At 38.7% G+C, this 14,504-nt stretch overlaps 2 protein-coding genes across 2 annotated transcripts; both read left to right on the forward strand.

Moving 5' to 3' along the window:
- The first annotated feature begins 8,428 nt into the window (after positions 1-8,428).
- Positions 8,429-12,107, forward strand: LOC140931841 (uncharacterized). The gene is made up of 6 exons (XM_073381562.1): positions 8,429-8,612; positions 9,613-9,828; positions 10,114-10,250; positions 10,552-11,640; positions 11,983-12,070; positions 12,103-12,107. Exons 1-6 carry the CDS (start codon positions 8,429-8,431, stop codon positions 12,105-12,107), a joined length of 1,719 nt encoding a protein of 572 aa, XP_073237663.1.
- Positions 12,108-12,115: 8 nt separating this feature from the next.
- Positions 12,116-13,981, forward strand: LOC140931843 (uncharacterized). Its single transcript, XM_073381563.1, has 2 exons — positions 12,116-12,976; positions 13,230-13,981. Exons 1-2 carry the CDS (start codon positions 12,328-12,330, stop codon positions 13,979-13,981), a joined length of 1,401 nt encoding a protein of 466 aa, XP_073237664.1. The 5' UTR covers positions 12,116-12,327.
- Positions 13,982-14,504: the final 523 nt, after the last annotated feature.

A 14,504-nucleotide genomic window follows, 5' to 3' on the forward strand; every position in this document is an offset into this window, starting at 1 on the left:
ATGTGACAATTTACCTAACCCAGAGAACGTCTGCGTAACAACCTGGTGGCCATCTTGGAGGTGTATGGCTGCTCCTCAAATAGCCTTGAAGAAAAAAAACCGTTGCGTCAGAAACGTTTGTAAGGACGGATGATTATAATCAACTATAAATGGTTAAGACAGTGTCCATTATCAGTAATGAAGCTACTTAATACAGGTGGAATTGGACTTCCAGCTTTTGTTTTTCGAGCTAATGATGCGGGATAATTTTGGATTGCCAACCATGCAGGATTTATTTTTCTTGCGTAATGTTTTTTGTTTAGTGGTACATCTCCTCCCTTTCAATTGTTATTAACAAGAAAAAGGGTAAGGTGTAGTTATGAACATGATGTATTTAGGGCGAAAAAGTTGTTTCCTATAACCTTTTTCTTTTATTTAAGACTTGTCCCATTTAACTTTATTCATTTAAATACTTGAACAAAATGAGTTACCTGGTAGGTGGGGTTCGTGAATGAGATTGCCCTCTTGTGAGTGCACTTAAAATGCATCCTTACGTTTCATGTGTTCCATAAAAGAATATGGGATGGTTCTTGGCAGGAATCTTTTCATTCGGAGCGCGAAGGTCAACCCGAAAAATAATGTCTTTCCTTTAATTTTATGTCGAAAACTAGTGTTTTTGAAGTATTATTGATCAGTACAAAGTCATATTATAGTTTCTTATAAAATATTTGAGATACTACGCGCGCTCTGATTGGTTGGCTACAGTGTTTATATTAGAAGACAGAGACACGCTCAGCCTAAAAGTTCAAAAATATTTTATAAAAAGAATATAAAACGTCCGCTTGTGTCTATAAACTGTGATATAAACACTGGGAGCTATAGAGCACTCGAGAAGTCAAAGAAACACTCGGCTATGCCTCGTGTTTCTCCACGACTTCTCTCTCTTGCTCTACAACTCCCAGCGTGTTTATATCACAAACACTGTTCAATTCTAAACTGGAGAATGCGCATCACAAACTGGAGTTTTTTAACTCCTGAGATCACAGTGTCTTTCTGTGGGAAAGCAACCAATCAGAAAGCTCCAGTTCAGAGCAACACACATCTGAGCCCAGTTGTCCAATCACAATGGTCCATTCATAACTTTATTACAAATCCAGCTCATAAATTTCCCTCGATTGGGGTATTCTATAGTTATGCAACTTCAACAGATAACTTGATCAAGAAAATGCTACTTACCCTAGCAGGCCAGTGCGGATATCCTTGCATTTTGCCCCAAATAAGATCTCCAGGCTTATAAGACATGCTGTAAAATAAGAAAACTTTGGCGCGCAGTTGGTCACCATGCGCGCAAAGAATCATGGCTCAAAAATTCAAAATCGCATACTCCCTCTCCCCAATCCCCCTCTTCCCCCCATATGCTTTGAGCATACCAGAGATTAGACGTGTGGCCATTTTGAAACCTCTAAAGGTTGGTCCCCAGGATCCTCAATGGTAGATAAACTCTATCAAGTCTTTGAAGAGATAGTCTTTCCTTACAATTGGTTTTTGGACTTTGGAGATGGGTTTCCTACGGCAAGTTATCCATTCTCACAAACACGATTAAGTTTCGATTAACAATTAAGCCAATTGGGGCGCAGAATGGCCAAAACTATCAACCGATCTCAAAACACCAGTATGATGACTGTATAACTGGATTGAATTTCTCAGTAATTTTCCTACAGTAAACAGTTAATCGAAAATAACGGCATTCGCCATGGCTACTTTTTTGTCAGGAATTTTTCCTTTTTGCGGTCGTTTCTGCGGCTTCATCAGCACCTTCTCTTTGCTCCCCTTCCTCTGCCTCGCTTTTAGAGGCAGAGTCATCGGGGAACACGTACGTAGCCTGAATTGCACCAAGGTATTGCCTTTTATATCTCTGAAGTTGCTGTACTGATCTTAACGGCTTTTCTGCACAGTGCCACTTTCTGGAAAATGATAACCCAGGTGAAGATCTTATTAAAGATCTTGCAAGTTCCTATTAGAAACTTCCAAGATCTTGTTACAGATCCTTACCAAGATTTTGTAAGGTCTTGCAAAGATCTTACAAGATTCTTATCTAAATCTCATAAGGTCTTTCAAGGTTCTTGTAAGATCTTAATAATAAGAACAAAAATAGCATGATCCTTCAAGATTCTTACCCATATCTTACAAGATCTTGTAAGATTTTTAATAGGATCTTACATAACATGGTAAACTTTCTTTTTTAAACTGATGGGGCAAGATTTGATTTTGTTCCCCAAGGAAGCTGAGAAATCAGGAAAAATCTGGAGTGAACAATAATCAGATGTTTTTTTTTTAATTTTCCCATCATAATTTCTGGCATATGACCAACAACAGTTCACAATCAAATAACCTATTATCATTGATTCATGTCACTTGTTGACCAGAGCTTGCTTAGTAAATTATAAATTAATTGAAGCCTTTAAACTGACTTGAAAGGATTACACTTGGAACATAACAGGAGGCTTGTGAAACCACAATCAACAATAAAACATATCAACAATTTTTTAACATTTCATTGCAAAAATTGAACAATCACAAAGATCTTCATTGAATTTCACTGACACCAAATTTGTCACCATTGTAATATTATTAATTTCACATTTACTTTTAAGTACTCTCAGCTAATAATGCATGCTCACGCAATCAACAGTACTATAGCATTAATTTCCATCTGCATTTATACTACCAAAACAAAACAAACTTTTGCCAACAAAATGTTTATTTTGGTTCCATTTGCATCAATAACAAAATTAGAGAAATTATTTCAAACTTAATGAATTTGCCGAACATTTACTGTTAAGCCAACTAAACCGTGAACACCAGAAATATTTCCGGAATGTTATTGTGTTGTAAGAAAAAAGCCAATCAGGAGTAAGAAAAACTAATCCCCAAGAAAGAATGTTGATTAGTTCGTGGCTTACTGGCAAGCTCCCCTGTCCTAATCTTTGCTGTGATTGGTCACAACATGACCAATTATTTTCATTGTTCATGGTTTGGCAGTAAGTCACTGGAAACATATTTATGCTAGTATTGCTTTTATCCAAGAAAAGGAAGAAACAGAAAAAAAAAAAACAAATACAAGGTTGGTATCCACCAGTACAGAAATATTCTTCAGTGAAGTCAAAAAAATATGAAAAGTTAGGAATTGCCGCTCACTCCCCCCATTGCCACAAATAAATTATTAAACAAGAGTTCCAAGCACGCCTACACAACTAATGTACTAGTAAGACCCACGCTTATCACTCAGTTTCTTCTTTGGGATCGTCTTCTTTGTCAAGAATAACATAAAATAAATAAAATGAATGAAAATATGGAAACTGAAGTGGCAGTTTGTGATGCTATTTCACGTAATCAAAAAGCCATCCACATTGGTCTCGTTTTTGCCTCATCAGTAAATCAAAGAAGCGCAAGCTTCCACTCCGGCCAGTGGCAGTGAGCTAAAAGGCCAAGAGTCTTTCACAATTTTTTTATTCAACTAAGCCACAACCCATTTAAGGGCAATACTTCTAATACTCATAACTGTGTCAACATAAAATTAACATCACTTTTTCCTGGATTTCATACTGGGCCATCTACAGCAATTGTTCATTAGCATCATTCTTTGTAGCTTTGACAATTTTATGAAAGCTACCATGATTTTATGATTACTAAATATGTGGAAAGGAATACTGAAAAATGACCTGGCCACCTGCAATCCTTGTGGTAATAAAATGTATTGACCTTTCATGCTTCTTTCATACTTCATTTCCCATCAATTCCTCAGTTACTAATTAATCAAAGTAACAGAAAAATTCACACCATCATGGTAACCAGATACTATACAATCCGTTTTTACGGTTACTTTGTCACTTGTGTGACTTAGCATTGTTACTAGAATATAGGCACACGAATAAAAAGCCATGCTTTCATCTCCAAATTTAGTGTTTCTACTAATTGGGCAAGTGTAATTTATAACTAATTTATACCAACAACTAACGCAATCTAAATAAAAAGCTACATTGTCTTTCCAAACATCCTTTGAGTAGTCTTTTCTCATATGTTTGGCGAATTTTAAGCGTTTTAATAATAATAATAATAATAATAATAATAATTTTATTAATCTCCTCAAAAAGGCTTTTCAGCTTAATAAAAAGTTGTTAAGTCCTTTTCTGACAGAAGGCCCTTTTTCCTTGCTTGGTGGAAATGGCAACCTTTCCTTTGAACAAATCGCCTGACTGTTCTGTTACTCACATGTTTTGGGCTTATCCCAGCTCTCGACATTAGCCTAATGGACGAGAGTTACCTTCATGTCTCAAACTGTGCAAAGTTCGTAGAATTTTGCATTCCTCTCGCGAGCTCAGTTTTCATGGCCTTCCTCCCAAATTTCTTTTCCAGTCCTTTCTTTTATAGCTGTCAATTATCCTGTCCTTTTTTATCCTGTAGACCGTGGCTCGTGAAACATGGCATTGTCTTGCTATATCCTTTATCAATAATTTCTTTTCTTGTGTTAAATACATAATATAAGCCCTTTTGGATGGGTTGATTTCACCATTATACACCATGATTTCTTTCCCGTGCACCGAGTAGGCCAATAAATATAGCGGCATCTTTTGGACGTCACAGTTGATGCGTTCTAATTACTTAATTGATGTTTCCATACTTTGGCAGAAAGCTCATTAAAAGGGAAATAACTGGGAAGTTACTTCCATTGCGAGGATTCGCCCCCCTCCCCACCCCTGGTGCAATGTTGTTTTGGCCTAACAGCTAGAGTGTGCATTTCTTGTGTTAGCGCAAACACCATTGCAAAATGGGAAGGGGGGAAACGGTCTTTTAATTTGCGACGGTAGGCATTTTTGTGAAAAAAATAGGTATTTTTGTAATGTATCTCAACAGGTTTTTTCCCAAGTTGTAGCTGTTTTTCTCGTTGAGCTTCACTGGCCTGTCGTCTTACTTTCTCTTTTCCTCTGTCTTTCTCTTCCTCTATTTTAAAAATTTGTGGACATGACAATTAATTTAAACTTGCTCCTTTAGACAACAGGATACAGAAACAGAATGCAGTGTTACAGAAAGTTCAGCTATTGTATATCTTTTAGGTACTGATGGCAAGTCTACCATAATTTTAAGACAATTTCACATACACAGCCTTCTTAATGAAAAGAAAAGGAAGCAATTATCACGATTACCTTTATAGTCCTACTTTATCGTTTTGCCAAGACCACAAAGAACTTATCAGGCTTTCAGCTACTGCAGTGGACTTTCAGTTTGGTCTACCTCTTATTTACTGCTGTTAATTACCATTTGCCTTTCAGACTGAACCACAATTGTCCCCATATCATTAATAAAACACTTTCAAGAGAACCACAAGCACATTTAGCTGAATGGCCTTTTTTTAACAGTCTTATTAACCAGATTAACCAGAAACAAAGAAATACTTTATTATAAAAAATATTATGTAGTTTTTAGGAGGGAAATAATTCTCAGGTGGAATGTTAAGTGATCTGAATAATGCTAAACATGACTCCTACCTAAAGTGCCCTCATGTTGTTTGCTGGAAGTTTGTTTTGCTTGTCAACTAGCAGATGACAAAGGTTGAAGAGGACGTCAAATGCAGTCCTAGCGGTCAGCTTTTGACCCAGCACTCAAGCATTGCATTGAGGGAGCAGGGGGGACTGGTTATCAAATGCTCATCTTTAGATTGCTACAGTCGTACCACCCATGACAGTTTTTAAGAAGACTAATTTTTCCCGTCTTTTTTGGTTAAAAAATCAGTTAATTGTAAGTCTGATTGTCCTTGTTCCTAAATTTTTTTTACAGTTTTTTTTTTCATGATATTGGCCTTCACAATACTATTTTGACATTGTATGAAATTCACAAATCACTCCAATATTAAAACCTACCGTGTAACCTAGAGGTTTTCATGTCGATTTACAGTCGTTTTGCCCAGAAGTCGTTTTGCCATCATCCTGTTTGCTAACATCTCAAGTTGTTTGGCCAACATGTTAGGTCAGTTCCCTAACTTCTTTCCTCTGATATTGTCTTAAAGATTGAGGTATGTACATTGTGTATTGCACTTATTCACATCCTAGCTTAAAAGATCCAGGTATGTATATGATTAAAACGTTGCTTGCTAAAACGATTAGACCTCAAGGACTTGTGGGTATGCTATATTAGCAGAAGGAAGACAAAAAATGTTGGGAGAACAACATCTCAGAATGGACAGGTTTGAAACTGGGCGATGCCCTAAGAAAGTCTAAAAACGGTGTGAAATACTGAGAAACTGTTGCATCTGTGGTGCCCCACCGGACTATGAGAAGTGATACTAGCAGAGCAAGTTCTTTTTTTTTTCTAGAAGGGCTTACATTATCATGATTATCACGAGCTTCTTGTGTGCATGCTAAATTTCTCAGGGGTATTTGTATCTGTTTTAGGCATGTTTCAAGCATAGGTTGGCAATTTGGCTATGCGCTTTAAAACTAGGGGGGTGAATTTGTCAACTTATCGCCAAGAAAACTGAAAACCTTTTTGAACCTTGCTGGAATGCATCAGTGCGTGAAGCTTGTGCATGATAATGCCAGCTATTCTAGTAGAAACGTTAAATTTACAATGCTAATAATTTTCTACCCAAAAATACATGAAGTCTTATCATTCCTGGTTTATACTTTTCAAGCAACAACCTCTTTTCAATCAGGTGTATATAGGTGTGGTGATTGTTTCCCTTCGTAAGTGAAACGACTTAAGACATTGTTCAACGGGAGGTTGGCAAAACGACTCATAGGCGAAACGACTAATCACCTTCATGTCTCACTGCCTCATTACAAGCCATATTTATCAATTAATTCCTTCTAAAAAGTGAGTAAATAATTGGCTGTTGCCTTTTTTCAAAAACAAATAACATGAAAGATGGACTTAATCAAGGAATATCACCCTCAAATAAAAGCGAGTGGTATGTAAGTCTTACTTTGCCCCAAATACGGTATTATTGACAACAGAACTCGCCGAAACTAAGCGTTGCAGTGTACTTTCTGCCACTGATTTTTACTGATACTGTGTTAATGACTTGTACATTCTCGAGTAAGGTTTTATGTTCTGGCACACTGTATTTATTTTCATCCATGAAGTACAAAAAAAAATCTTTATTTTCAAAATCTGAAATTGAAACAATATGGGAATGATTACAAAGGCTTTCAAAGTCTGGGAAAGTAACCAATCATGTAGGCGTATTCAGTAAGTATAAGTAACAGTGTTTAAGAGCGATTTTCTGTAAGGACCGACTAAGGGTATGCAAGATAGAAAAATCCGATTTTCCCAAACTTTGCCAGAAAGAAGGCCTTGGTGAACTGTTTCTAAAAATATAAGTTTCGGGTCGTTTGGGGTTTTACTTATTTTTTAGCGAATTTTTTAAATTTTGGCCGTTAACGCCGGCTTTAATCACCCCGAAATATGCACTTTTGAAGAAGCTCCCATTAATACCTTGAAACCTTTCATAAAAAGATTAACCAAGCAAATCAAACTATCGTCTTTTCTCAGATTATCGGTGTCGTCAAATGCAAATAAAATGTAAACGTGAAAATTTGACAGATTTTCTAATTTTAGACCTTTCAATGGTGATTACAACAACAGTATTTTGGCTAAATTCAAGGCCTAAAAAAGCACTCTGGTACATTGCTTTGACCAACAAAACTATACTACGAGGAAATATTATCATTTCAACTAAACATCGATGAAAAAAAAAATTGGGGTAAATGAAACGGCGAGTTCTGAGCGCGATTTCAAAACAGGTCATTTTATCAATTATGAGTGACCTTTGACCTTTCATATTCATGGAAATAAACGCCATGAGCTCTGACTTTTGTTTGCGTGATGACGTTTTTTTGGCTCTACCAGTTTGTTTTTACTTAGAAATACTTACCTTTTAAATTTTGAGCCATGCAATTAATTTGGAATAGTAAAATTGGAAATTAGAGACAGTTTGCTCAGACATGTCAGTTTTGTCTACCGCCGACTCTGTAGTACCAGTCTATTGATACAACGCAAATGCGGCAACAAATGCGAGGTAAATCAATGTGCGAGGTACTTGACTATGCTTTCTTGGATAGAAAGAACCGCATTCATGGAAGTTCCTGACAAAAATCGCCGAGCGCATATATCACCTGAACGTGCAACATGAACAAGTATTGAATGCCACAGGACACCCAGGATTGGATATGGTCGCGGAGAGGTCGGGACATCTTTGGTAGTTCAATTTTTTTTTGTTTTGGACTGATAAAAAAATCTTTTCTCCTGGATTATCGAGTTGTTCTCCGTAAATCGAGAAGAGCCCGCATTCCGAAGAGGCAGCACTGGCTTACTTCTTTGTCTTTAATTGCACCTGTTAATTTGTACAGTGCAGTTTATTCATTGACTTCATTCAGTCATTGTGTACTTGCAAATGGCTTCGTGTGAGTATGGGCAGATTGCAGGAGGAACATGTGGTTCTAGTGTGGACAATCCGCAAAATGTGAAGAGCGTGATCCTCGCCAAGTGTACAAAAGCCGTACAAGGGCATCTACGTTCTTGCAACATTCGAGACGCTAGTTTAGACTCTGAACCAAAGCTGTTGTTGGCACGTGCAGGTACGTAAGGTAGATGTCTGTATTAAACAGGCCATCGTTAAAAAAAAAAAAAAGAAAAAATAGACGCATAATTTAAAGAAAGGAAAATAAACGCCTCCCAATCTTTTTACATCAAGAAGAATCGGTATGAGACTAAAACTAAATGTAATTTAGCTGCATCGTGATCTGCCTTCAGACTGTTTTTATATTTTGAAAGGTGTCCGCAAATTTATCGAAACATCACTAGTTTTCCTACGTCTGCAGCCTGTAGATTTTAATTATTGTCCATAATTTACACACTAAATAAAACTGGACGATGTTCAAGGTTTAGTTACAAGGGTAACGCCCAAAATGACTTGAAAGGAAGGCTTAATGAAGCGTGACGCTCAGCACCTGCTTTGATTGTTTAATGTCGTGTACTTCTCATTTTACTGCATTTCATATACAATTTTTACCCCGTTAATTAAGGGCCATGATTGCAACTTACAACGCTAAAATATTTTTAGACATATTCCTAAAACACATAGCGTGTTATTCAAGAATGAATTTTACTGACAAAGATATGAGTGATAATTAACCCGTGCAGTAGCCGACTTAATCAAATTAAGATCAATATCAGAACATCTGAGCTGAGCCAAAACGCAAAAGTAAAAGCCTCCGTGTTTCTCAGTGAACACGCAAAATTTAAACTTATTCCTGATCATTAATACTTCAGTGCGTTGAGAAGTTTATTTAAAAAAAATTATTAATATTGCCTACATTTATAAACCATCTCAGATTTATCGCGAGCATTACAGCCTTGTTTGTTTCACAGGAACTTTAAAAAAGAGAGGAACAAAAACTGCTTTTGGGATGACTGGACGTCCAAAGAAAAATTAAAAATAAATCTTTTGATTTATCTTTTGGTGCATAAATTAACGATAAACGTGGAAGAAGCGAATAAAATGTGAATGACGCTGTGATATATACGCTAAAAATTGTTAAGGAAAAGGCACCTTACAACCTTTTTTTATCTTTGAAGGGATTTTTGAGTTAAACGAAAGTCACCTTGAACTAACAATATGCCCAAGACATCGAGACAAATTTGGCATTAGATGGCGTTCAAGTAAGAGGATATGCACTGCTCCCAGTGAATGGTCATCGCATGGAACTTTAGTGTCAGGGGAGAGAGGAATATCGTCTCTACATTCCAAGCTACTCTACCAGCAAACCCAAGTGTTGCTTCCTGTAGGCTCCCGTGAGTGTTAAACCTGTAGTGATATTTTACAACATTGCCGGGTTTAGAGCGTAAAAAAATGGCAGTTTCAATTTCCTCCACTGCCATTTTTTGTTTTTTTTTTAATTCATAATCGGATATACCCCCGCCCCCTAAAGTCTTTAAATCAAGAAACGTGTTACCGAACAGTTTCAACACATAGCTGCAATATTTCAAAAACTAAGAGCATCATGAGCAAAAACAGAAGCTATAAGAGTTTGGCACAGATTTTCTGAGTAATGTTCTGCAATCCATTATTTTTTCCAGAAATCTGCAAGCAATGCAGGAGAAAGTTGGAAGAAGCATCACAGTTATTAGTATTTCCCAGCTCAGAATCGACCACAGAAGCTTTAGGATCTAACGTAGACAAACCGGAAGAGCGGATATCACAAAATATCGCACAGGTAGATAGAGCTATATTGTATAGCTATAGCATGAACATAACAGATTATAACCTTGTCCGAGTGGCTTTTAATAGTTTAGTGAGGTTCAGCAAAAGGCGAGTTTTCCTCCCCTTCCCTTTTGATGACCCCAGCCTCCTTGCATACTACTCCTTTATATCATGTATTGATGCGAGAACACTTACATATCATTGCAGTGGTGATATGTACGCCGTTAAAAAAAGTCATTCGCTCTACAGCGGCGACATCGAGTTTATATATTTTTCTGCGCTAACTAGTTCATTTTCCTTTCTAACGCGTACAGAGAGAAGATGTGGAGAGTGAAGAAGTTGAAGACAACGTTAGCCAGTCAATGCACCAGCTGACCTTAAGAGACGAATACTCTCATCCACAGCTTGACGAATCAGGACACTACTCCGAGATCGACACTAGCCTGTATCAAACGGACTCTCAAGCGAGCAGCAGCAGCGAGAGTTCTAGCGGCGATGATCCACAAATTAGTAGTCAAGTAACAAGACGTTCTCTGTTGAACGATTTCTTACGTTCATGTAACGCTCATACAGTCGGGTCATACAAAAAGCGATGGGAGGCAGCCAGCGAACGTACTAGAGCAAGCCATGTGTCAAAGGCGAAGTCAGTTATTGTTTCTGGCCTTAACGTTATTGCTCCAGGAGACGAAGGCTACCTCTGGGAGGCCGTGAAAAAATCTGGCTCAGTCGAGAAGGTACTTGGCATCGGTGAACGACAAGAAGACCGAAAATATCTAAAGGCACTGGCGGAGTCTTACCAAAACGCATCTACCTGGGAAACAAGGTGTCAGATATTATCAATCATGGCAGACCTGATAACGTTTAAGCGTATCCTAAACTACATTCCAGGGATCACCAAATACCGGTTCAAAATGGCAAGACAGCACTCTCTTCAATATGGGCGGGGTGCCTTGCCAGCCCGAGCAAAAAGTCCTAGGATGAGAGTAGAAAATAAACAGTTGGATCACTTTTTGACTTACATAACTAGCCCGCACGTGATCCAGGATCTTCCTTTTGGGCAGCGATATCTCCGCCTATCTTCTGGAAAGATACTAGAAACCCCAAATGTCATTAGGGCGATGATCCCTAACAGGCTAGTAAAGCAGTACCAGGCTTATTGCGAGGAGACGAATTTCACTCCATTCAGCCCAACAACGATGTTAAGAGTCCTGTCTGCCTGCGGGGCGACCGTAAGGAAGTCCTTGCAAGGGCTCGACTACATTGCTTCGGATGGCGCGAAAGGGTTTGAAGCTTTGTGTGGAATAGTGGACCAACTTAAAGAGAGAGGTCTGGACAGAGAGACTGCCAAAAAATGGAAAGTGTCTCTGAGGGAAGGCAAGCAGTATCTGAAGGCTGATTATAAGGTATCAGATACGGTTTAAAACATGGTTAACTGAAAGTAAACCGGAATATATAACGAACTGCCACGAGACTGGCAAAATGGCAAAATCTGTTAACTTTGTCGTGAGGGCTTAATTAAATCCGGTGGGTTCTTTTCCAAACTAATTATACAATTGTTGGGCAAGAGAACACCGTTCTCTATACTGGCGACCGTCTTCGCCTTGCTAGGTGTGTACTTTATTCTGCCAAAGATTCATATTTTCTAATTGCTTTAACCAAACTTGGCAAAAATATTGCGCGTACAATAGATGAAAGCTCAGAAACTTCAAACGGTCACTAAATTTACTACTTTGTCTTTTTTGAAGGTTCATGTATCCGAGTCCTCCTCGGTTGCAGACCATTGCAGCGGATACGCTCTCAGCGATAGTAAGGACGATGAACTAAGATCCCAATGCTCTCATAATCACGACATTCAGTGTCCACAGTGTGAAAGTCTCAGTAATGTTCTTTTTTCAATTAAAACATTCTTGACTGAGTCAACGTTTGTACCTGAAGAACTAGAAGACGTCTTGTACACGCATAGTCATGCAGTCCAGGCAATCCACTCCTGGAAAGCACATCAACTCAGGTGTGTCAGGCAAGATACAGCAAGGACGGCGTGCTTGAGCGCTTTAGATGAGACCTCTGTACTCATAACACAAGATTGGGCTATGAAGTTTTTACCGCTCAAATATAGAGAAAACCAATCAGATTGGTACGGGAAACGAGGAATATCGTGGCATATAAGTGTCATCGCAAGAAAAATGAGAGGGCTTTTAGAAAGTCAGTCCTTCGTCCACATAGTTGAGAATACATCACAAGACAGCTCAGTTGTAGTGCGAATTATTGAGCACACCTTAAGGTCGCTGAAAGAGGAGAATCCTAGAATCAACAGAGCATTTCTACGGCAAGATAACGCGGGATGTTATCACAGTTCTGCTGTAATAGCATCATGCACCCTAATGAAGGCAAACACTGGGATAAACGTTTGCAGAGTAGATTTCAGTGACCCTCAAGGAGGCAAGGGGGCTTGTGACCGAAAAGCCGCGACTATCAAGGCCCATGTCCGCAGGTATGTAAATGAGGGCCACGACGTGCAAAATGCTGAACAGCTTCAGACAGCTATCCTGTCTAATGGAGGTGTCACCGGGGTTCGCGTTACTGTTGTTAATGCTGCCGTTTCCGCCTGTGAACTGCCTCAAGTAAAACTCGATGATATCAGCACATTAAACAACTTTGAGTACTGCAAAGACAAGTTGACAGTTTGGAGAGCTTTCAACGTCGGAAATGGAAGGGAGATCAGCCAAACGAAAGTTCAAGGTAAAAAAAAATATACGGGCATAGTGATATATAAATGTACTGTATTGGAGTGTTGCAAATACTCACTGACTTAGTCAGCTAATAATTACGGATAACGGGCAATATTAACAGAGTATAAGAGAGTCTGTACTAATGGCTACTATAGACAACTCAGTCAGTTGTGTACATGATAAATTAACAAACCTTTAAAAGACGCGAAAAACGTTTCATCTGAAATTAAAAAAGACTTCCATTTCAATGTTCGCTTTTTTAGTTGCTGATGTCTTACAAAGCTGCAAATTTACTTGCCGATTTTCCCCTGGTGACTTTGTAAAAGCATCCAAGGAAGCCTCAAAGAAACCAAGACCCAATGAAACGATGGCAGTAGAAGAAACGAAAGACTCTTGTGTCTTGTTCTCCTGCCCAAATGAAGGTTGCATCAAGGTATACGAGAGATACTCGAGTCTCGAAAGGCATATGTCGTTTGGCAAATGCGAGTTGATTCCGGAGAAAGAGACTTTGTTGGACAGGGCTAAATTAACGTACCACGCTATCCTTCAGGACGATATTGGCATTGCAAAAGTATTTGAAGGAAGGGAAACGGAGAAGAAGCACGGTGTCAGTTTACCTGAGGGTTGGGCATTGAAAACTGCAAAGAAGTCGTCACGGTTTAACGAATCACAAAGAAAGTACCTGGAGGAAAAATTTGAGCTTGGACAGCAAACAGGCCACAAACAAAACCCTGAGAAAGTGGCGAGAGATATGCGTTTTGCGAAAAAAACAGATGGTTCGAGGCTGTTTTCGAGTGATGAGTTTCTTACCTCGCAGCAGATACAGTCTTTCTTTTCAAGATTATCGTGCAAGTTGCGTCACGCTGTAGAGGTTAGCGACTCAGATTTACAAGCTTCTCAGGATGAACAAGAGTTTTGCGACACCCGCCAGGCTGTGTTAGAGGAAGTACAGCTAGAACATCCCATCGCTTATGACAACCTAAACCTTTGCGAATTGACCAAGAAAGTAACATGAAAACACTCAGCATTGCAATGCTGAAGAACATATGCGAGTATTTTGATATCTGCACGGAAGAATTTAACCCAAGGCGCAAGGCAGAGTACCTTGCCGCGTTAGGGGATCTAGTAAAAGGGTGCGGCTGTAACGCCTAAGAGTCAAATTACTGTTAACAGTTTGGATAACAGTTGTCAGGAGGGGCCGCATCTCGTTTTTCGAGATGGTTGGAAAAAAAAGGTCCCACCTAGTTTATTTTAGCTCGTCAGATTCATCACGTATAAAAAAGCTTCAGTTCCAGTTTTTTTTATGTACACGCTGACCTCTTTCTAAACTTGTACCTACTGGTGACCTCATACTTTTGCGCATTCCTAATTTTGCGCAATCCCCCCTCCCCCCTTCGCTCCGCGGACCGTGTCGTCGGATCTTAAAATCTATTGTTTTGTTCGAAAATAATTGTATTATTACAATTACTACTTCTAAGCAAAGCGATAACTTGACTCGTATTATAATCACTTAAACTGACGATGTTTATACGTAGAAT

This window comes from Porites lutea, chromosome 3 (assembly GCF_958299795.1).
Source record: "Porites lutea chromosome 3, jaPorLute2.1, whole genome shotgun sequence".
Taxonomy (NCBI): domain Eukaryota; kingdom Metazoa; phylum Cnidaria; class Anthozoa; order Scleractinia; family Poritidae; genus Porites; species Porites lutea.